The sequence below is a fragment of the Ovis canadensis genome, chromosome 2 (genome assembly GCF_042477335.2).
Source record: "Ovis canadensis isolate MfBH-ARS-UI-01 breed Bighorn chromosome 2, ARS-UI_OviCan_v2, whole genome shotgun sequence".
NCBI lineage: Eukaryota > Metazoa > Chordata > Mammalia > Artiodactyla > Bovidae > Ovis > Ovis canadensis.
This window is the reverse complement of record NC_091246.1, coordinates 239,465,322-239,488,106: the sequence shown is the minus strand read 5'-3', so window position 1 is coordinate 239,488,106 and position 22,785 is coordinate 239,465,322. Positions and strand designations below refer to the sequence as shown.

General features: G+C 57.6%; 1 protein-coding gene across 5 annotated transcripts in view; it reads right to left on the bottom strand.

The window, feature by feature from the left end:
- The window catches only part of DIS3L2 (DIS3 like 3'-5' exoribonuclease 2), a 358,321-nt gene that overhangs the window by 5,590 nt on the left and 329,946 nt on the right, over positions 1–22,785 (bottom strand). For 4 of the 5 annotated variants that reach the window (XM_069578628.1, XM_069578629.1, XM_069578630.1 and 1 more), the window contains 6 exons: positions 6,536–6,719; positions 5,750–5,836; positions 2,572–2,719; positions 2,099–2,229; positions 1,827–1,931; positions 109–210 (listed from right to left, as the gene is read on the bottom strand). In XM_069578628.1, the coding sequence (XP_069434729.1) occupies positions 109–210; positions 1,827–1,931; positions 2,099–2,229; positions 2,572–2,719; positions 5,750–5,836; positions 6,536–6,719 (757 nt within the window). Of the gene's footprint in view, positions 1–108; positions 211–1,826; positions 1,932–2,098; positions 2,230–2,571; positions 2,720–5,749; positions 5,837–6,535; positions 6,720–22,785 lie in introns of those variants that run through there. The other variant, XR_011254705.1, reaches the window with a different exon arrangement.

The following is a 22,785-nucleotide window of genomic DNA, read 5'->3' as shown; positions in this document are numbered from 1 at the left end:
AGGGAGCCCTGAAGAGGACACCCCATGAGGCAGGAGGCGGCTTGTCAAAGAGCTGGGCGGACGGGGACGCAGCGCGGATCTGGGAAGGCGGCCCCACCCTCGCCTCACCTGCTTCACTGGCTCCTGTTCCAAGTCCTCGGGCTCCCAGATGAGCGTGAGCTCTGGCTTCTTGCCCACCTTCTGGAAATGGTGGGACCGCAGGGGCAGCATCTGTATGTGGGGTGGGGTGGGCGATGCACATGCCTGTGCCACGGGACTCAGGCTCCAGGCACCGCCTCTTAACCTCTGAGCCTGCAAGGTCCCCCCTTCCCCCAGTGCTTGGAAGCAGTCCCCGCCTTGGCTGACCTCTGACTGACCCATGATGGAGCTCCCCGCCCTGCCGCCTGGCTCTGGGCTGCTTGACCTTTGATGGGGGAGGACCTCTCCAATCCTCGCCTCTTGCCTCTTGCCCGCTTTGGGGAGGCCACCGAGACAGGCCACCTTCGCCGAGGGACGGGGATGGGGAGGGGCTGGGGGCTCGGTGTGTTACTGGGGCAGGTGGCGGCCCTGTCTGTCTCATCAGGGACTGTCCACGTAGGTGGAGGTGGACCGGGCACCTGGGGCTGGAGGGCCGCCACCCCTCCCAGCCTGGGTCTGTTAGCACAGACAGAGGAGGGGCTGGGCTGTGAGCAGAGATGACTGAGACCTGAATCCCACTGTGTCAATGAACCTCAGGACAAGAGTCCAGCAGTTTTCCTGGCTGCATTGTGCAGCTTGTGGGACCTTCGTTCCTTGACTGGGGATCGAACCCTTGCCTTCAGCAATGAAAGTACAGAGCCCTAACCACTGGACAGCCAGACAGAAGCCCGACTTGATTCCTGCTGGACTCTATATCGTCTCCCCTGCTTTAGTCCATTTTATTCACACTGTGTTTATTTCACACTCCGTGCTGGGCTCTGCACTTCCCAAAGTGCTTTGGGTGTCAGGAAATCACAGCCGGGGTCAGAGGTCAGCTAGAACAGGTTCCTCAAGTGGCACCAACTACCCTCAGCAAGAACCTCAAACAGAGTGCCTCCAGGGCGGGACAGAGACAAAGGCTGGCCTCTTCTTTCTTTTCAGGAGACACAGCTTCCAGCATGGCCTCGGGCCATTCTCTCTGATCTTTCCTTTTCCCATGTTCCTTAAAAAAAAAATTTCTCCCCAACCTGCCTTCCCTGCCACCTACACTGGTTTGGGACGGACCTGGTCTCTGGTTGCTCGAGTCCTTGGGAAAGAGGCCCAAGGCCGACCTTTGACCTGGACCCCTGGCCCCAGGCAGGACAGCTGGGTGTCTCAGCAGGCCCATTCAGTGGACTTGGTGCCGCCACAGGTGAGTGAGGGGTGCGGTGTCACCACGCCATGTGGACAGGGATGGGGGCTCTTGGCCTAGGTTCCCATCCTGCCTGCTCGTGAATCTAACAAGGGCTGTCCCTGGGCCAAGACCGCAGCAGATGCTGGGAAAACAAAGTAGATCCGCAGCGGGAACAGGGACAGGCAGGTGGGAAGGGAGTGTGCTGAGTGGACACAGCTTGGTGCTCCCTCTGCCCGCCCATCCCGACTCCCCTGGGGCACAGAGCATCCTGAGTCAGCCCAGAGCATCCTGAGTCAGCCCAGAGCATCCTGAGTCAGCCCAGAGCATCCCGACCCCCCTGGGGCCAGAGCATCCTGAAACTGCCCAGAGCATCCCGACTCCTCTCTGGGGCCCAGAGCATCCTGAATTAGCCCAGAGCATCCCGACTCCTCCCTGGGGCCCAGAGCATCCTGAATTAGCCCAGAACATCCCGCCTCCCCTGGGGCCCGGCACTCACGTTACAGTAGACGCGCTTCTGCACCCCATAGCGCAGCACCAGCACGTCGAAGGCTTGGTTCAGGACGCCCATCACCATGGCTTCCGACTCCAGGGGGCCACTCTCCTGCGGGGGTAGGGCTCCAGCCAGGGCTGGCCAAGGAATGGGGCATTTCCCCAGGGCCCACCCCAGCTGCTGAAGGGCCAGATTCCCAGGGGGACTCCTTGTGTAGGCGCCAGGCAGGGTGATGGGGCGCAGGGAGGGAAAGGGGCGGGGATGGCTGGTGGCCTCACCCTGACCAGAATGGCAAAGAAGAGGCCGGTACTGAGCTCCTGCACGCGCTTGGACGCCATGCGGCGGTCATTGCAGTGGTCGGCCTGCTTTTGCAAGGTGTCAGGCTCCACGTCTGGAAGCTCCCGGTAGCCTGGGCAGAGCATGGTCAGGGGTTCACCGGTGGGCGCCCTGTATGCGCCAGTCAAGGCGCGGGATGCGGCAGCAAGGTGCCACTGGCCCAGGCGGAGTGAGGCCTGCCTGTGCTGGGCTCGGGAGGGCCAAGAAAGGGGTGTGGCCACGGTCAGGGCCCTGGGGCCCCGAGCATGTGCTCACAGGGAGAGGTTCTGGGCACAGGCTGCCCGGTGGCTCAGGGTGCCCACCCCACCCAGTGAGGCCTCCCCAGCAGTGGCAGTGTGGCCTCTAGCTGCCAGGCACCCACTCTGGGCGTGGTTGGCTCCGCCCCCCGCCCCGCTCCCCCAGGCTGCCCCCTTACCCAGCGCACTGGCCAGAAGGCGGTGAACCAGGACATCCGCGAAACGGCGGATCGGGGAGGTGAAGTGTGTGTAGAGCGGCACGTTGAGGGCGTAGTGGCGGAACTGGGCTGGGTCGCGCAGAGCTCCTGAGCAGAAGTACACGGCCATCTGGGGGGTAGGGGGAGGAATGGGGGTGTACCTCAGGGCCGGGCCAGACCAGGTTAGGGTCCGGTGTACTCTGCGAGCCTGGGAGACTCACCAGGCGGGGCACTGGGGGCATGGGCCCACCTGCCAGGCTGTGGGCAGCTGAACAAAGCTGGGGAGGCCTGCGGAGACCAGGGACTGTTCCATGTGAGGCGGGGGGTGGGGGTGGGGGTGGTGGGGGGTGGCGGGGGTGGGGTGGTGGTGGTTATCCTTGGGGCTGCCATGGGCTGACTGGAGTCATGGGGGCCCTCACCCGTCTCCTGCTGAGGCCCAGTGCGGGGCTTACCCAGACCCCTCTGCTGGGGATTGGAAGTGGAGTCACTGGGGTAGGGGGTGGTGGGGGAAGGACGTGTGCTTCTTGCTGCTGCTAAGTCACTTCAGTCTTGTTGGACTCTGTGCGACCCCATAGATGGCAGCCCACCAGGCTCCCCAATCCCTGGGATTCTCCAGGCAAGAACACTGGAGTGGGTTGCCATTTTCTCTCCAATGCATGAAAGTGAAAAGTGAAAGTGAAGTCGCTCAGTCGTGTCCGACTCTTAGCGACCCCATGGACTGCAGCCTACCAGGCTCCTCCATCCATGAGATTTTCCAGGCAAGAGTACTGGAGTGGGTTGTCATTGCCTTCTCCGGTGCTTCTTGCTAGGAACCCTTAAGATGTTGAAAGGCCTCCTCTCTCAGAGTCCTGGGGGAGTAGCCATGCCAGCCCTCGGGGAGGTGGGGGGAAGGGTAGGGGGACCATGGGCTGAAGTCAGAGGACTTCGGAGAGGAGTCCCATCCTCGTGCACAAGAGCTCACTGCTGGGTTTTAGGGGCTGTTACTGCCAGGACCCAGGAGGAAGGAGCAGTTCTGGTTGCCCCTCCCTAGGATGGGGCTGGGGGTGGCTATGCGGGAAACCATGGCCATGCCGGGCCAGGGGCCGGAAGTGTCCTTGATCAGGACACAAGCCTGATGGCCCCATCTGGCCAGAGTGCGAGATAGGAGAGAAGGTCCAGGACTCCCCCACCCAGAGCAAAACAGGTCCCTGGCTTGTCCTCTCTGGCCCTGGTCCTGCCTTGGGTCATGACTGACCAACCTCCGGCCCTCTGGCCCTGACTCCTAACCTGCTGATGGCCACGCCTGCGCCCTGGCACCCCTGTGCCCCCAAGGCTTGACCTTTCGTTAGCCAAGGGAGGCAGGGGTTGGCCAGCCTCCCATCGGCCCTTCTTATCCCTGACGACCTGTCCTGACCCGAGTGCTGAGTGTTGCTAGGGGAGCAGCAAACAGCCTGGCTCCCAAGGGGCAGCTGTGCTGAGAGCCTGGGCCACTGTCCCTGGAGCCGCCATGATGCCTGGGAGCCAGTGACCAGGCTTCTCAGCCAGGGCCTCAGTCACACCCACGTGTGTTCACTCGCTCCCGCCCTTGCCTCACACTCACACCCTCACACTCTCTCACACCCTCACACCATCCCGTGTGTTGGGCCAAACGCACAGCCAGCTCTATTTACTCTGTGATCGAAGGCCCTGGAAGCCAGGACGCAGCTGGAGCTGACCTGCTCTGCTGCCCGGCTCCGCTTGGTCCCCCCCGGGCCCTGGTCACGTCTGGGGTGAGTCGACGAGGGAGGTGGGAGCCGCCTCCCTCGGGAGCCACATTTGGCCTTTGTCCTCAGCAGTGGCCCAGGTCCCCAGATGAGGTGGGTGAGGAGGGTGGAGGGTCCCGGCCCCTTCTTGGGCAGTGGGGGTGTCTCTGGGAAGAGTGGAATGGATGGGGACCCAGAAATGGGGCAGAGGCAGGGGACCAGGCACGCTGGTCTCTCTGGTCCCTCCCTGAGATCAGATCCCAGGCTAAGGCTGGTCTCTGAGGTCACTGCAGGCGAGGCCAGGGCAAGTCTGGTCTTTGTCAGGCTCTGGGTGACTGAGGACGGGACCCCTTCCCTTGGAGCTTCAGGGCTGGGTTCACCTTGGGGATGGGTGACTTCCAGAGGCTGGTGGAGGAAACAGGGTCCCCACTGGCCTTGTTTGTGGTGTCAAGCCCAGTGGCCAGAGATGCATGCCCTCCCTCTCCACTGGTGGTGGGGGGGTGTTTTATGGTGGCTTGTGTGGGGCAGACATTTGTGAGTGGGGGCAGGGTTATGGCAGCCAGACCCAAATGGACCTGATGGCCCCATTCCTGGCAGAGCCAGAGGCCTCAGAAGTCAGCTGTGAGCTGCTGAGGTTCTTGTGGACAGACTGGATCTGCCCAGTGACAGAGCCTCTGGACAGCACCCCTAGGCTACACTGGGCCCACCACTGCTCCTGTTCACACTGGCAGCTCTTGCTGACCAGACAGGGCACTGGGGGCCAGTGGGTAGGGGTCCTTCCCAAAATGCTCGGCCCCCCAGGGCCTCCAAGCTCCGCCTCCGAAGGCCGAAACTGGTGGCCAGAAGCCAGCCCACTGTCTACCTCCTGGGTGGCCAGCCTGTCTTCCAGCTGCAGACAGAGCCCCACACCTGATTCCTCCTCTCGTGATCATCTGGGGCAAGGAGACTTCTCTGCCTGGGGCCCCCAAGCCACAGTGGGGGCTGAGGACTCGGGGAGACCAGTGAACTTTCCTGCTCCAGGTCCCCATCTGCCCATGAGTTGCTGACCAGTCCGCATTTGAGCCCAAGCTGGTCTGATCTGTGGGGACCAGGCCCTGGAGTCTTGGTGGGGGGGGGGTGCCTGGGGTGGCTCCCCTCCTGCTGTCAGGAAACAGCCCTAGGGGCTGTGCAGGGGGAGAAGTGAGGCTCAATCGGCTCCTCTAACTGAGCCCCAGACAAGGGGCCCTTGAGCAGGACAGGCCGGCAAGTCGGAGCCGGAGGTGGCAGCGAGCCCAGGGGCCACCTGTTCTGCATGCTTCCCAGGGGGCATCCTCCCCACATCGCCCCTCTCCCCACACCTCCCCTCAGGTTCTCCGAGCCTGGAGAGGTCCTGTGTGCTCCCGGGGGGCGGCTGGCGGGGGGTGGAAGGTGGGGTGGACGGAGGACTGGCCCTGCCTTACCTGCATGGGCCGGGAGCACATGTTGGTGAGCACTTCCTTCCGGGCCAGGGAGTACTTGTCATCTCCAAACATTTCGGTCAGACTTTTCTAGAAGAACCATGTGAAATGCAGTCAGGCCTGGGGAGAGAGGCTCGGGGGCCCTGTCCCCCGCTGATCACCTGAGACCTGGCTCTGGGAGGAAAGACCAGCTGAGGGCCCCAGCCCTGCTCAGATGGCCACGGGTGGCCTGCAGGGGTTTGGTGGCAGGATGGGGGATGGCCAGCAGCCCCCAGCCTGTGTCCTAGGCCAGGCCTGCCTCGAGGGAAATCTTTCCACATCTGGCTGGCTGGCCTGGATAGACTGGCTTCCTGTCTGACCTCAGGAACCCCAGGCCCAGAGCAGATGGGGCTGGTCCCCCTGCTGTGGAATCAGGGCTGAGGCCATGGGTTCCTGAGTCACATGACGCTCAGTTCTGGTGGGGAGTATCTGACAGCCCCCCATGAAAAACAGCCTCTGGTTTCCGCCAACCCTAGTGCCCTGAGAAAGCCTGAGCTCAGCCCATCCCTGCCCACAGGACCCCTGCCCATAGCTAGGCCTGAGGGCACCCCCTCAGTCTCCTGGGCTCCCCGCCAGGCCCTGCAAGATGAAGGCCTTGTCCCCAGGGCCTCCTGTCTCCCTTGCGGGGGAGACAGGGCTAAAGGGCAAGGACCCTGGTGGGATGCAATTGGCTGCCGAACCCTGGCTTCCTGGCTTACCTCCTGCTTTCCCCAGCAGGGCCTCCCCAGCCCCCATGTTCCCGGCACTCACGTTGAGGGCCCCTGCAGAGCTGAAGTCCATGGGCAGCCCCATCTGGTCACAGAACTCCACCAGGTCATTGAGCATCTTGGTCTGGGGTGGGGGGTGCCGCCGCAGCAGGGCTTGCTCGGGGAAGGCGCGGTGGATCTTGTGGGCCACGGCCATGTTGGCCAAAAGCATGAACTCCTCCACGAGCCTGCAGCGGGGGGTGGGGTGGGAAAGTGGGGGGGTCATTCTTTCTCACTTATCGGTTGGCTGGCTCTCTTGAATCCTTGTTTTGGCTTAAAGATGCCCTCCTGGCATCCACTATATTTTTATAAATTTATTTTTAATTGGAGAATAATTGCTTTACAATAGTGGTGTTGGTTTCTGCTGTACAACAACGTGAATCAGCTGTGAGTATACACATAAGCCCCCTCCCTCGTGAGCCTCCCTCCCCCCGCCCCAACCTCATCTCTCTAGGTCATCATGGAGCACACATCCCAGCTTGTCTCCTGCCAGCTGCTTTCTCCCTCATCCCTCTGCTCATGCCCCTCACCGCACTAACCAGTCTGTACTCCTCTCCGCTGGTGGGTCAGCTCGTGCGCTGCGTCTCCCACCAGGTGGGGGTCTGGGGAGGGTGCCTGTCTTATTCCCGGCTGCAGCCCCAGTGCTTGGGACCTCACCCAACCCAGAGAAGGTGTTTAGTAAAGATCGCTGATGAATGATGAAGTCTCCCAGAACACTCGGAGCATCTCCTGTGCCTGAGCAGGCCAGGAGAACCCAGGGGGCTCTGCGGGGCCGTGCAGAGGCAGGCGTGTGGACCCAGGGCTCCCTGTTCCCAGGAGCACTTGGCTCCTTTTCCTCCCTGGAAAGATGAGGGTTTCTGAGGATGAACAGGAGAGTCACAGATGGCAGAGGAAACTCAGGCATTTGGGGACAAGGCAAATGTAGTGTGTGTGTGCCTGCATGCTAAGTTGTTTCAGGTGTGTCTGACTCTTTGTGACACTATGGACTGGTAGCCCACCAGCTTCTTGTGTTTGTGGGATTCTCCAGGCGAGAATACTGGAGTGGGTTGCCATGCCCTTCTCCAGGGGATCTTCCCAACCCAGGGATCAAAACCATGTCTCTTATGTCTGCTGCATTGGCAGGCAGATTCTTTACCACGGTGCCACCTGGGAAGCCCAAACATACTGTATGGGAGAGCCTGCCCCCCTTATCCCCCACCACCGCAGGGGAGACTCTCGGGCCCTTGCCTAGCCTAGGGGAGATCCTCCTCAGTGCAGCCCACACTGGGCTGCACGTCAAGCCTGTGCTGCTCCCATGGGGGCGGGAGAGGTCAGGGAGGAGCCCCGGGAGGCTGGGCGGCAGTTGAGGGATACGTGTCCCCTTCCTGGAGGTGCAGGCAGTGCTTGAGGTGAGCCCCATCCCCTCTTTAAGCTCTTAAGTCACAGCCGGTGAGGGGGGATGAGAGTGTGAGCAGGCAGAGCCCTGCCTTCCTGATGGGCCTCCCCACTGAGGACTGGCTCTGGTCTAACAAGCTGCCCCCAACAGCATGTCCGCCCCTCAACAAAGCCCTCCCCGTGAGGAAGGGTGGTGGGATGGCCCAGGCCAGACACCACCGGCGCCAGGCCTGGACCTTGGGAGGAGGCCCACCCATGCCTGCACTGCCAGCTCCTCCTCTCTGGGTACCCTGCTGGGCCACCCCCAGCCCATCGCCCACCGTAGGACAGAGGTTGGGCAAAGGAGGCCACAGGTCTGGTCTCAGAGGCCCTTCTGCCATCTAGGAGGCCTGTGTGTGGAACAAGGAGCTTCTCCTTTCCCCACTGAGTTGCAGCAATAGTCTTTCAAGCGGCCATCCGACCTCCCTATTGTCTGTCCTGAGCACATCATTTCCTGCTGAAAACCCTTGAGTTCACACACGGGAACCTGAACACCAAATCTCGAGAGGTGAGACATGCATCCTGGCTCCAGCACATCCTTGCTGTAGAAACCTGAACAAGGCACTGACCGCTTCTGATCCATTTTCTTCAGGGATAACAATAGCACTTATTTCACAGAATGGTTGTGAAACAACAGGAGGAAAATGTGCCTGGTGTGACATCAGCATCAAAGACATGGGAGGTGCTGGTAATTCCCTGGAGGTCCTGTGGCTAGGACCATGCTTCCACTGCCGAGGGCGTGGCTCAAGCACTGGTCATTGGGGAACTAAGATCCTGCTGTTGGTGCACCAAGGCCAAGCCAAAAAAAATGAAAAAAAACCCATGAGAGGTGCTTCCCTCTTTCTACCTTCCATGCTAAATGGCCAGCCTGGGGTCTCCTCGTGGGGTCCTGTGATTTCCATCCCTGCCATCTGACGCCCTCTTTGACCTCTCCATGCTTCTATGAAGGCCACCTCCATCACTCCTGGGCACTTACTGCGCGACTAGCCACTTTCTCGAGGGTCAGCCTGGCTTCCCTTGTGGCTCAGCTGGTAAAGAATCTGCCTGCAATGTGGGAGACTTGGGTTGGGAAGATCCCCTGGAGAAGGGCATGGCAACCCACTCCAGTATTCTGGCCTGGAGAGACCCAAGGGCTGTATAGTCCATGGGGGCGCAGAGTCGGACCCAACTGAGCCCGTCTAGGTCTAGCGCCAGTTGACACCACGCGTTGGTTTCCATATTTAGATACATCACCTGAAGAGGAGTCTCAAGTCCTCTCTGCTTTCTGGTGGCTGAGATGGTAAAGAATCTGCCCGCAATGCAGGAGACCCGGGTTCAATCCCTGGGTCTGGAAGATCCCCTGGAAAAGGGCATGGCAACCCACTACAGTATTTTTGCCTAGAGAATCCCATGGACAGAGGAGCCTGGCGGGCTATAGTCTATGGGGTCGCAGAGTCAGACACCACTGAGTCACTAACACTTTTCTCCCCACACTGCTGTTGGTCAGACCCTACGGAGCATTATCACCTAATGCCTGCTCAGCACACACGGTTGTGTGTCAGGCGGATCCAGACATGTCTCCCCATGCAGTCCAAGTTTCGCTGTGGCTCGGGGTGGTGGTGGGGTGGGCACCCGGCCTGCTCCTGGGAGCCCGGTGTCTCCAGCCTGCATCTTGGGGCTGACCTGGGCTGCATTTCACAGCGCGGCCAGCAGGGGACAGCATGGCCCCATGACAGGGCTGTGTGAGCTCAGCCCAGGACCAGCACACAGCAGGGCAGGGCTGGGGGCTCCAGCCTGAGCCCCCACCCACACGGCCTCGGGTCAAAGGAACTGAATGTGCGTGGACCCCCCAGTCAGGAGCTGTGCTCGTGCCCCTATTTCCTGCAGGGCCCCTGCCCCCGCCCCACCTTAAGGAGGAGACCCCAAAGGGAAAGGACAGGAGGTGGGGGGTGAAGCCCGGAGCCCCATCAGCGACAACAGCCCTTAGGCCCCGCTTCTCCAGTCACCCCACTACTTGTCTGCCCTGGGCCCTGGTACTGTCCCATGCGTCAGCTGGGGTGGTAAGAGACAAGTGCGCTGCTGTTTACCTTGAGAAGAGAGTCTGGGGACGCCTTGGTCATGGGGGCTGACCTTGGACGAGACCCTTGGTACCTCTGGGGGCTCCCAGCCCTGGGTATCTCCATGCTTCTCTCAGGACAGGGGCCAGGGGTTAAGGGGCAGCCTGTGGAACTCGTTCCAACATGGTTCAGAGAGAGCATTCCTCCCAGAAAAACATCAATGACCCCTGGGAGGGACGGGACACAGACCTCTAGTGTCTAGGACAGCTTCAGGGGCCACGTCCCTACAACCTGTCCTTATCCCTGCAGGTGGGAGGGAGGGGAGAGAGGAAATGCAAGTGTGTGGACGTGAGAAAGTAGAGCGGGGGCCTGGAGCCCGAGCCGGCAGAGCCCTAGAAGGAGCTGGAGGGTGCAGCACAGATGGTGGGGGTCCCCTGTGCACTCGGGGAGCAGGAGGCCAAGGGCAGCCCTGGCAGGGGTGGAGGGGAGAGCGAAGGGCATAGCACAGATGGTGGGGGGTCCCCTGTGCAGTCGGGGAGCAGGAGGCCAAGGGGAAGGCCAGTGGTCAGCAGTCAGATTCTAGTGAGTTCAGATTCACAGTCAGCAATGGGGCTGGGCACCCGGAAGGGAAGGGGGCTGGCCAGTCTTGGGGGCTCTCATCTGGGCCAGTGAAGGGGCCCCTCTCAGGGCTCCCCTGGGCCCCTCGCAGGTCAGTTTCTGGACAGACCTGCAGGGGGCGGCCAGCATCTTCCTCCCACAGGACCCAGGACGTGGCAGGAGCCGCTTAGAACCCAGGAACTTCTGGGCAGGAGAGAGTCTTGCTTTGTAAACTGCAGCCCTGCGAACCGAGGCCCAGGGATCTCTGGGCTCCCAGTCAGTGTGTGTTTCCTTGTCCAAGGCCAGCTTTGGGCTGAGGGCTTTGCTCGGGCAGGAACCAGCTGGTTAGAAGAAGCTCCCGCCGTTGACCTGTCACCCTTGACCCTGATCTCCTCCTGCCTTTGAGAGGCAGAGCTGCATGCCCAGGCCCGCAGCCAGAGCTCAGATGGGGCTACAAGCTGCCCTGGGTGGTTAGGACATCCTCCGAGGGCAAACTGCACATACTGGGGTCTGATACCCAAGTGGGGATGGAGCCGGGCAAGCTCCCTGGTCGGGGTCCATGCTCTGATGGTAATCCCACCCCTGCCCCAGCCTGACACAGGAGATCATCACTACCCTCTGCAGGGAAGGCGGTGTGTGTGTGTGTATGCTGGATCTCAGCTTCTGCCTGACAACTGCCCTAAATAGGGCTCAGGAAAGGCCACCAGCTGGGAGCACCTTCCAGACAGCACGCCACATAGTCAGAGCTGGGCACCAGGCCTGGCATCGGCTGAGCATCTATCTGGAGCCCATTGCCACCAGAGGCCCCATGACCTGGAGAGCCGGGGCAGGCTCTGCTGTGACAAACACATGGACGGCTCACTGGGGCCATGCCAGGATGCAAGCTCAGCAGCACTCAGTCCACAGCACCCCACCCACCTGTGTTTGGGCTTCTGGGTGCCGGAGGGGAAGGCTTCTCATCCCAGGGAGGAGGTAAGCAAGCCTAGAGGTGTCACAATCACCTGCTACAGCAGATGGCAGGGAAAGACCACAAGCAACCTACACACAAGGACACGCCCTCCTCACGCAGCAACGACGCCTTGTCTAGCATAACGTTTGCCGAAGTACGTTACTTAACGAAAAGGTATAAACATGTATGAAATACTAAGGTCTAATTATACATGATTTTTTTTTTTTTAATTATAGGATATCCTGCATGTGGACAGCCCAAGGCAACAGGAGAAGGGGAAAAGTTAGTGGTATCAGCTCAGGAGCTTGTCTTGAGTCCCAGCTCTGCCACTCACAAGCAGTGTGATTTCAGAAACATTTCTTAACCTCTCTGAATCTCAACTTACTTACCTGAAGAAATGGGCATGCAATAACCTGGTCTTAAATATTACACTATTAGCATGCATACTACAGCAGTGACTGGCCTGGGTGCCCCAAACCTAGGATGCAGACTGAACTGAGTAAGCTCCTAGAGGCTTCCCACCCTGATGCCAGAGCCTCGGTCCACAGCCTTCATCTCTTAGCAACCAGCCTCCCTACTTCTGGCCACTCCCAGCTGTTTCTGTCTTCACATCCAGAGAGATGCTTTCCTTCTTGAAGGCAAATCTGGTCACCCCCCCTCTCCCACATGAAGCCCTTCAGTGGTGACAACTGTCCTGGGACAATTCCACCTCTTGGTAAAATGAGGTTTCCCCTCGTCTGGTGCCAGCATCACCTCTCCCCTCTCATTGCCCCCCACCCCTCACACTCCAGCTCATTCTCAGCCTCTTTCTTGCTTCTGTCCCTTTGCACTGCTGTTCCCTGAGCCTGGAATCTGAGACCTTTCTCCTCGAATCTCTTTTTCTCTGATGTCCCCTCCTCTGCGGAGGCAGCAAAAGATGCCCACCTGGTGGCTGCATGCTTCCAGAGCACCCAGACCTGTCCTGTCACAGCACTCAGCTCGTACTGTCATCACCCCTTTGATCACAGGCTGTGTCTCCCCTTTCTACCCCGTGCCGCCTACCCTGAGCCCAGTGTGAGTCCCAGCACAGTGTGGATGCTCAATAAACCTGTGCATGATGAAGGATTCCCAGGAAGGGGCACAGTCAGGAGTCAGAGGGCCATGTCCCTGCCACGATGCCCTCTTTCTTCATGGTTACACAGCCCTCACACATATATTTCTGATCCCCTAACTCAGCATTAAAAAACTAAGATCACGGCATCCAGTCCCATCACTTCATGGCAAAGAGAAAGGGAAAAAGTGGAAACAGTGACAGATTTTATTTTCTTGGGCTCCAAAATCATCACCATGGATGGTGACTGCAGCCATAAAATTAAAGGACGCTTGCTCCTTAGAAGGAAAGCTATGGCAAACCTAGATAGCCTATTAAAAAGCAGAGACAACACTTTGCTGACAAAGATTTGTATAGTCAAAGCTACGGCTTTTCCGGCAGTCATGTATGGATGTGAGAGTTGGACCATAAAGAAGGCTGAACACTGAAGAATTGATGTTTTTGAACTGTGGTGCTAGAGAAGACTCGTGAGAGTCTTCTTGGACTGCAAGGAGATCAAACCAGTTAATCCTAAAGGAAAAAAAAAACCCATGAATATTCAAAGGAAGGACTGATACTGAAGCTGAAGCCCCAGTACTTTGGCCACCTGATGCAAAGAGACAACTCACTGGAAAGACCCTGATGCTGGGAAAGAGTGCAGACAGAAGGAGAAGGGGTCGACAGAGGATGAGATGGTTAGATAGCATTACTGACTCACAGACATGAATTTGAGCAAACTCCAGGAGACAGTGGAGGACAGAGGAGCCTGGTGTGCTGTAGTCCATGGGTTGCAAAAAGCCAGACATGACAGCAACTGAACAACAACAAAGAAAAGAGCTCTACTGACATCATTCCCCTACAGCCCTCGCCTGCTGTTTCCCCATCTTCCAAGTCTACAGAGCACCAATCCCTATTTAGAGGAAGCTGGTGGCCTTGTCATTTCAACCAACCAGAGTAAGGTGTCTCCCATCTACAGCCATTAATTTGTTCACTGCCTCACCCTCCAAAACTTCTTTGGAGCTGCTGCCGTGGGTTGGTGCAAGGAGAAAGGGAAGAGACATCTGTTAAGCACCTGTGACAGTGGACAGGCCACAGACCCATCAAATCCTCCCGCAGCCTTTCACCCCTTTCTGTACTCTCAGTCCTCTCATCCCTTTCTGATGCGTGGGGAAGCTTAAGGTGCAAAAACAAGAGGTGATCAGGCCCAGGTCCCACAGCTCCGTAACCAGCAGCTGGGATTCACCGCCCACCTGTGTGACCTGGAGGCCCTGCTGCCTCTGCTGTGTCCTGGGCACTGCTCAGGAAGCCTCAGCCTGCCCTCCAGGAGCCCCCAACCTCGCAAGGGTGGGGATGGGATACGCTCACAAATCTAAGATCAATCTCAAGCAATGGCCAAGAGGCGGGAAACACTTTACACAAACAGGATGAAAGAGTCAACTATAGAGGAGAGCGAAGAAAGCATCAGGCGTGTCTGGAAAATAAGGGATCAAGGGAGGAGGGCTAAGAGGTGAGGGCGGGCCCTGGGGAGCCAGACTCCAGGATGGGGGTGCACGGGGGAACTGGGGGAGACGCTGGATGAGGACAGTCAGGGAAGAGATCACGTGGCCCTGGGGCTCAGGGAGCAGGGGCCCGGGGCAGTCAGGCGGAAGCGGAGGGGCTGAGGCTTGCAGGCAACAGCAGAGACAGAGGAGGACAGGGCAGGCCTGCGTTCAGAGCTGCACACAGATGAGGGAGTGAGCTGGTCATGGGCACAGAGGCCGGAGGGGGCAGGGGCGCAGAGGGGGACGAGGAGGTCCGAGGGGCGTGAGAGCAGGGAGCAAGGTGCAGGTGGGCAGGTGTCTGCTATGCAGACCTTATGCTGGGGAGGAAGAGGCAAGAGAGAGCGAGAGAGCCCAGGACTTGGCAAGGAGCAGCCTGTGGCCATGGCCATGGGGCTGGGGACGTAGGCTCAGAAAACCAAAGACTGAAGGGTGAGGGAGGTCACGTGTGGACTCCTCTCAGCACGCGTGTGGGTGAGACAGGCAAGAGTTTGCAGAGATGCTGTGAAGGGCTTGTATAATATTTTCCAATTGTTGTTTTAAGCTTCCAAAAGATGGGAGGACCCGGGGGGAGACCCTGTGTGAGGAGCACTGGATAACCTTGGAGCTTCACCCAAGGCACTGTCCCTAAAATTGTTGTTTCAAGGCCACTGGGTGCAGGAGAGAAGAGTAGGGTCCATACCCATCTGGGTCAACAGAGTGAAATGACAGTCACTCAGACATGTCCGACTGTTTGTGACCCTATGGACTGCAGCCCACCAGGCTCCTCTGTCAATGGGATTCTCCAGGCAAGAATACTGGAGTGGGGTGCCCCCTGAAAAGGGACAATGGACAGGGCACCCTCCATGGGCTGATCTGGGGTGGGGATTGCTATCTTCTGCACCGTGGAAAAGGCAGCCACAGTCCAGATGAGGTCAGAGAGGGGCTGGGCACACTGGGTGGGCTACTCTGTGCTCCCACAGAACTCCCAGAGACGACGGCCGAGGCTGGCACTGGCAGTGGGGTCTCAGCCTGGGCACTGTGCCGACCAGTAGGCACGGCCCTGGCCCTTGGCCCCCGCACTCCTCTGCACCCATCCAAGGAACCCTGCCTGGCGAGAGTGGCTGGGCCTCCCAGGATGTTCCGTTTCCAGATACATTTTTACCAGGCTAACCAGGTGAGGAACTCAGCCCACCCCTTCCCTACCCAGAACACTCAGAAAGCGGCTTTGGAAATGACTGGGGAGCCGGGCAGCCAGGGCACAGTGGCGTGGCCGCTGCCCAAACCAGAAAGTGCATCCATTTTCAAAGCTCAAGAGCAACTCGGGGCGACAAGCACAGGCTCTTCTTTGCTGCTGCCCTGAGCCGCCAGGGCCCTTGTTGCAGACACTCCGCGGGAGCCTCATGCAGATGGAAATCAGGCCACTTACAGAGAGCAGTTTCAATTAGCTCTTGGTGAAAACTGCTAACTTGGAAATTGGATAAGAATTGCTCCCAGGCAGTTTTCAATTCGTTTCTTCTGAAGACTATACATTTTCTCCACTTGGGCACATCCTCTCTGCGGGGCCGGGAGCCCCTGGGCTTCGCGTGGGCCGTGGAGGCGGCCGCTGGGCCTCTCGCAAGAGTTGTGCGCCAGAGCATGGCCCCTTCTCTGAAGTTGAGCAGCCCTGGAGGGGGTCCGGGGGCTCTCCCTGCGGCCCCTAACCGAGTGCAGTGAGGTGGAAAACGCAAGGGCCTGGCCCAGGTGAGGTGGAGAGTCAGTGGCTAAATAACACAACAGTGGGAGCTGCTAGGGATGAGATGGGAGGGTGGCAGTTGGGGGAACTCATACCCTGGAGAGCTGGAAAGGGGAGGCCTGGAGAGAGGGAGCCACAGGCAGAGTCGCCTGGGTGGTGGGTGGGTGGCTGGGGGCGGATCGCACCAGAGGAAAACTCAGCTGATTGACAGGTGGGTGCCCACCCACAGCCGGCCTCTATCCCCGCTGCAGGCCTCTGAGTAGAGGGTGCTTCGGCGGCCCGGGCCTCTCGCTGACCCTTCTCCTTGGGCTCGCTGCAACCTGCTGAGCGTTTTGGACATTCCCATGAAACCACAGGGAAATGAATGGGGCCGAGTTCACAGGCATGGAAAACCCCAGAGGAGAAGGCCTCTGGAGCCAGACATAACAGGCCCTGCGGGTGAGGCCGGAGCCAGGTTTCCTCTTCGGGGGAGGCTGGATCCCCTCCAGGGCCTTCCTATAGGTTCGGCGGGCGGGGCCCAGCTGCAGCAAGGAGGCACGTTTCAGCTGCTTGTTTTTTCTAGCTCCGAGAGAAGTCTCCAGAGGCTGGGAGTTCAGCAGGGCCCTTGAGCCTCTAGCGTCGGGTCCTGCCAAAAGGGAGGCCCAGTGGCTGCGGTAGGGAGTGGGGAGGGGACTTGCCTGGAGCTGGGCTGACAGGCAGAAAGCCCTTTGTCAGCGCAAAGAAGCTAGAGAAGCCTCGTTCCCTTCTCCAGGCTCAGGGCTCAGCTCTGGGAGGCACCGGCAAGCCAGTGCCCTGGGCTGCACCAGAGGCCAAAAATTGCCCCAAAGCAGGACCAGGAGGCAGTTTGTGCTGCGCTGCCTCGAAGAGCTAGTAATTAGGGCTTGCTCGCTCTGCCTTTTGATGACACACATCTTCCTCCACTTGCAGCAGCTATCCAACTAGTATCAGAGCCGCTGACCAGAGGAGAAAGGGCCAAGCCACAGAGAAGCTCCGCCACCTCTGGGGGCCACTGAGGTGCCCCTGCAATGGCTTATCTGCCCGGCTTGGACCCCCTGGCTGGGGCCCCTTTAATGCCCCAGCCCAACAGAGGGGGCTGCTTGGGCAGCCTTGGATAATGGACAGAATTTGGACAAGCACAGTGGGAGCCAACTGGGTCATCACTGACCCTGGGAGGGCTCAACTATGATTCAGAAATTAGGCTTTTGGTACAGAAATACATGAGAGATGGGGTGTTCTGGAACATATAGGTCTTTCTTTCTCACACACACACTATAAAAGGCAGCTAGATGAGAGAGGACAGGACTCATGTCCCTGGGAACTCAAGCTCCTTTGCTTTTGCAAGTTAAGAGCGTGCTGTGCTCACTTCCCAGACAGTCAGCTCCCCTTGGGCAGGGCCACCACCCCAGCCACATGACCACTAAAGGCTGCAAGGAAATAAGAACAACTGCTGGGCTTAGGCTGGACACATGATTTCATCAGATGCTCACAAAACCTTGCTCGGGAAGGAGGGTGTCAGCCCCAGTCTGCACAGAGGGAAACCGAGTGTCTGAAAGGTCAAGCGTGGTGACCATGCGGACTGTTGCTGTTTCATCCCTAAGTCATGTCCAGCTCTTTGTGACCCCATGGACTGCAGCACGCCAGGCTTCTCTGTCCTTCACCACCTCCCAGAGTTTGCTCAAACCCATGTTCATTGTGTTGACGATGCCATCCAACCATCTCATCCTCTGTCATCCCCTTCTCCTCCTGTCTTCAATCTTTCCCAGCATCAGGGTCTTTTCCAATGAACCGGCTCTTCACATCAGGTGGCTCAAGTATTAGAGCTTAAGCATCAGTCCTTCTAATGAATCGTCAGAGTTGATTTCCTTCAGCAGTGACTGGTTTGATCTCCTTGCTGTCCAAGGGACTCTCAAGAGTCTTTTCCAGCACTGCAATTCGAAAGCATCAGTTCTTCAGCACTCAGTCTTCTTTATGGTCCAACTCTCACGTCTGTACGTGACTACTAGAAAAATCACAGCTTTGACTATATGGACCTTTGTCGGCAAAGTGGTGTTTTTTTTTACCATGTAGATTATAGACCCAGGGTGTGGCAGGACTGTGGTCAGGACACTAGCCTTTTTGACTCTGAAGACTGTCCTCAGCCCCAACTTGATGAGAGGGGCTGCCAGGCCTACCTGATGCAACTGGGAGGAAAGGGACGTGTCCAGGTGAAAAGGATTTTCTGGAACGGCAGATTGTGAATTCGAGGCTTTTGGAAAGTAGTGGCTCCTTTGACATAAAGAAGGAACCTGAGTTTCCACCTTCTCCTCCCACCCGGTCCCAGAACATCAGCTCCACTGCCAGCAAGCCCTGTGGGATTGTGGATTTCTGTCGGGTGACCAGCATTCCTGTGTGTGTGTGGGGTGGTGGGGTGGGGTGGTGCAGCTGCCCAGGGCACACAGGCGATCAGGGCTTGCAGTGCCGGGGGGCGGTAGAGGGTGCAGTGAGCTCCCCACAGGCTGCTGCTTTGCCCAGCTGCAGCAGCAGGGTGGGGCCTGAGCCCCGACACAGTGACCTCCCGTGGGTACCAGTGCCGAGGCCACTGGGAAGAGACAGACAGGTGGAAGGCGCAGGAGGGACGCACACTGGCAGGCAGGTCTTGTATAAAACCACCCAGGGAGACTGCCTGGGCAGGATGGGCCGGGGTTCCGGTCCCTGCAAAGGCCCCTGTGAGGTTCCTCATAACCCTGACATGCCCTTTTTGGCTTTGTTTGGGAACAAGGCCCAAGAGTGAACTACAGTTTTAGCCAAGCAGGTGGGTGGGATCAGCTTCTTTGAAGACAGCGTTTCTTGTCAAATCTTTTGGGAAAACATCAGTCCTTCTTTCTCACCCTGAACCCAAGGCAGACCTATGGAGCCAGGGCCACGAGTCTTCAGTGCTGGGGCAGGGGCAGGGCTGTGGGCCCAGCGAGGGTCTCCATGCTCCACAGCCTCTGCTCAGTCTGGCCCAGAGAGCAACCAAGAATTGTGTTTTCAGATGCCTTCTTGATGCTGCCCCTCAGCTCCTAGCTGACACAAATCCTACTTTCTCACCCTGTGGCCCTGTGCTGGCTTCTGCTCCCCCAGGTCTCCCCTTACCTACACCTTTACTGGCCAGGCCCCCTTCCTGCCATTCACACCTGTCCCACTCTGGCCTCATTCTGGCCAGATCAGCCAGCTCCATTTGCCTCGAGTCCCAGGGCCTGGAACAGTGTTGGGCACACAGTAGGCATTCACTGAGTTTTTTATCTGCAGTTTTTTGCCTTGCCTATGCAAGACCAATCCCTTACATTTCTATGGTGCTTCACAATGTTGGATCACCACCTCCTGTACAGGGTTACAAACCTCCGCCCATAGTTCCTCAGGTACTCTTATCAGACCTAAGCCCTTGAATCTATTTGTCACTTCAACTGTATAATCGTAAGGGATTTGATTTAGGTCATACCTGAATGGTCTAGTGGTTCATTCAACATACAAAAAACTAAGATCATGGCATCTGGTCTCATCACTTCATGCAAATAGATGGGAAAGCAATGGAAATAGCGACAGACTATTTTCTTAGGCTCCAAAATCACTGCAGCCTTGAAATTAAAAGATGCTTGCTCCTTGGAAGAAAAGCTATGACAAATCTATACAGTATGTTAAAAAGCAGAGACATCACTTTACTGACAAAGGTCATCTAGTCAAAGCTATGGTTTTTCCAGTAGTCATATATGGATGTGAGAGTTGGACCATAAAGAAAGCTGAGCACCAAAGAATTGATGCTTTTGAACTATGGTGTTGGAGAAGACTCTTGAGAGTCCCTTGAACTGCAAGGAGATCAAACCAGTTAATCCTAAAGGAAATCAACCCTGAATATTCGTTGGAAGGACTAATGTTGAAGCTGAAGCTCCAATACTTTGGCCACCTGATGTGAAAAGCTGGCTCATTAGAAAAGACCCAGATGCTGGGAAAGACTGAAGGCAGGCGGAGAAGGGGACAACAGAGGATGAGATGGTTGGATGGCATCACTGACTCAATGGACATGAGTTTGAGCAAGCTCCAGGAGTTGGTGACAGACAGGGAGGCCTGGCGTGCTACAGTCCATGGGGTCGCAAAGAGTAGGACAGGACTGAGCAACTGAACTGAACTGAACGTACGTTGTCTGTACGTGTGAGAGCCACATGACCCTCGTTACAGTTGAGGGACAGGGAGAGAGAAGGGATTCTGGGATCTCCATTTCACAGAAGAGGGGACAGGCTGGAGGTACAGCCACTGTCCACCTCGCTGTGGGGTGGGGGCCTGGCCTGAGTCTTGCAGGGATGAGCAGAGATGCCTCTGGGCATTTCCACTGCCGGCCCTTTCGAGTTTCACAGGGAGTCTTAGACCCTTCACATCAGCAAGGGAGGCTCCGAGAAGTCACGTGACCACCACTCCCAAAGTAGTGGTGCCCCGCCCACTGCTTTTCCTCAGGTGGTCCCATGTTGCTGCCTTAAGCTTTCTAAGGATTGGGCAGCAGGGTTGCCTGAGTAGTGCCCGACCCAGGGCTCTGCTGGCAGCGTGGGGTGAGCACAGGGCCTGCCCTGAGACCACAGTGGCCCCCAAGGGGTCAGGCACCTGGGGTGGTATGCTGCGTCACTACCACTGCCGTCTCTCCTTCCTGTCGAGGGCACCTCTGGCCTTCAGCAAGGGTTGCAGCAGCTGTGGAGTCATGGCCACTCATCCCCACCTGGCTTGCCAGCTCCCCGGTAACCGCAGAGAGCCAGAATGTCTCCCTGAGGCTCCCGGCCCCCATGTCGGAGGCTGGCCATGCTGCGCCAGCAAACAGGCAAGCCTGCCTCAGGGATCGGCCAGGCTGAGACATTTCTGTAACCTTGGAGGTCTTATCTTTAGCCCATGCTTTACCTCTGCCTGTCTTCTGCTCAGCAGGCCAGGACAGGAACAGGACTCCCCCAATGCCACACCTCCCCATAGGAACGCTTCCCGTCATCTGCCTTTGGGGCTCCGGCCTCCTGGTGCTGCCTCTGGGATGAACACGGTGCTGAGAAAATTTGCTTCTACTGCTCTAGTTCTCCTATCACTGGCTAAAGCCTCGAAGCTTCTGCCTCTTTCATCTGTGGTCCTCTTTTTGGCAAACACTATTCCTGTACAGATGGTGATCGCAGCCATGAAATTAAAAGATGCTTACTCCTTGGAAGAAAAGTTATGACCAACCTAGATAGCATATTAAAAAGCAGAGACATTACTTTGCCGACTAAGGTCCATCTAGTCAAGGCTATGGTTTTTCCAGTGGTCATGTATGGATGTGAGAGTGGGACTGTGAAGAAGGCTGAGCGCTGAAGAATTGATGCTTTTGAACTGCAGTGTTGGAGAAGACTCTTGAGAGTCCTTTGGACTGCAAGGAGATCAGCCCTGGGATTTCTTTGGAAGGACTGATGCTAAAGCTGAAACTCCAGTACTTTGGCCACCTCATGCGAAGAGTTGACTCATTGGAAAAGACTTTGATGCTGGGAGGGATTGGGGGCAGGAGGAGAAGGGGACAACAGAGGACGAGATGGCTGGATGGCATCACCTACTAGATGGATGTGAGTTTGAGTGAACTCCGGGAGCTGGTGACAGACAGGGAGACCTGGCATGCTGCAATTCATGGGGTCACAAAGAGTCGGACACGAATGAGCAACTGAACTGAACTGAACTCCTGTTCCACTTGCGGAAACATGCTGGCCCAGCAGGTCAGAATGCCAGGGAGAGTTGTCCATGGGGCTGTGGCCATCTCAACCCTTAGACAGTCTGGTCTGGAAGCCTGCCCTGGGAGCCTCTGAGACACCTTGACAAGCCTCACACAAGCCTTTCTAAGTATGGCCCAAGAGGGCGTTTCCTCACTGAACTCTGAGCTGGGCAAAGAATTCAGGTACTTTTTTGTTTCCCCTGGGGAGTTCCATATTGTCAGAACTGCCCCACCCCTGACTGTGTAAAGGGCCCTTACAGGGGCTGAGGTGAGGGCAGGCTGGTGTCTACCTTCAAAGGCTGCAGCTCCCTTGACCCCTGCACTTCTCACTGACCTGCAGCTGGCCTCAGCCCAGCTCCCCCAGCAGCCAGGAGGAAACCAGCACTCTCTTTGGGCTTCCTCTTGGGTGATGCACACTCACACTTCTTAGGGCCCCACCCTGGGGTTTCCAGGCTGCTCCCTTTGCCTACCATGCCCTAGCCCACCTCCATGCATCATGGTTGAGTTTTCAAGGCTCAGTTCAGGCATCACCGTTCTCAGCCCATGGTCCTCTCAGCTGATTCTAGCCCCAGAACTCATCACTTGATTGATACTGTCTCTTCTGAGGCCACTTTTCCTGTCTAGGGACCAGGCCTTGCCCATCTCTGTGTCTCGGGGCCAAGGGGGCACACATAGGCGCTGTTCAACTTGGCTTAGACCAAGAACCACAAAGTCAAATGCCTGTCTGGGGAACGAACCGAGTACCTCTGAGACAGGATCTGCTTGGTGCTCCAGGGAAAAGAGGGAAGGAGGCCTGCTTCTGGGGGCAGGGAGTGGAAGCAGCAACCCCCTCAGGAAAAGGGCCTAGGAGTGAGGTTCCTGTAGCTTCCCTCAGCTTTTCTCTGCTGGAAGGCAGGCACGGGAACAAAACAGAAGCTATGTCAGATTCTGCTGGCCTGATGGGACCTGCTGAATCTGCTTTAATGCAATTCTTCCTTGCCTGTAGAGAGTCATCACTTAGATCCAACATAGGGTGTCACTGTGGCTGGGGCTCATTTGCTGGTCACCTGATAGATGAACACTCTTGTCCAGAGCAGACCACCTCACTCTAAGTATGAAACCTAACAGATTACAAAAAAATATCTCTCCTCTTGGGCTGTTTCTGTTGAACTAACACTTATCTCCCACTGGGATGCGGTGTGTTGAGTCTGGCAGAGCTCTTATTAATTATGTGGCT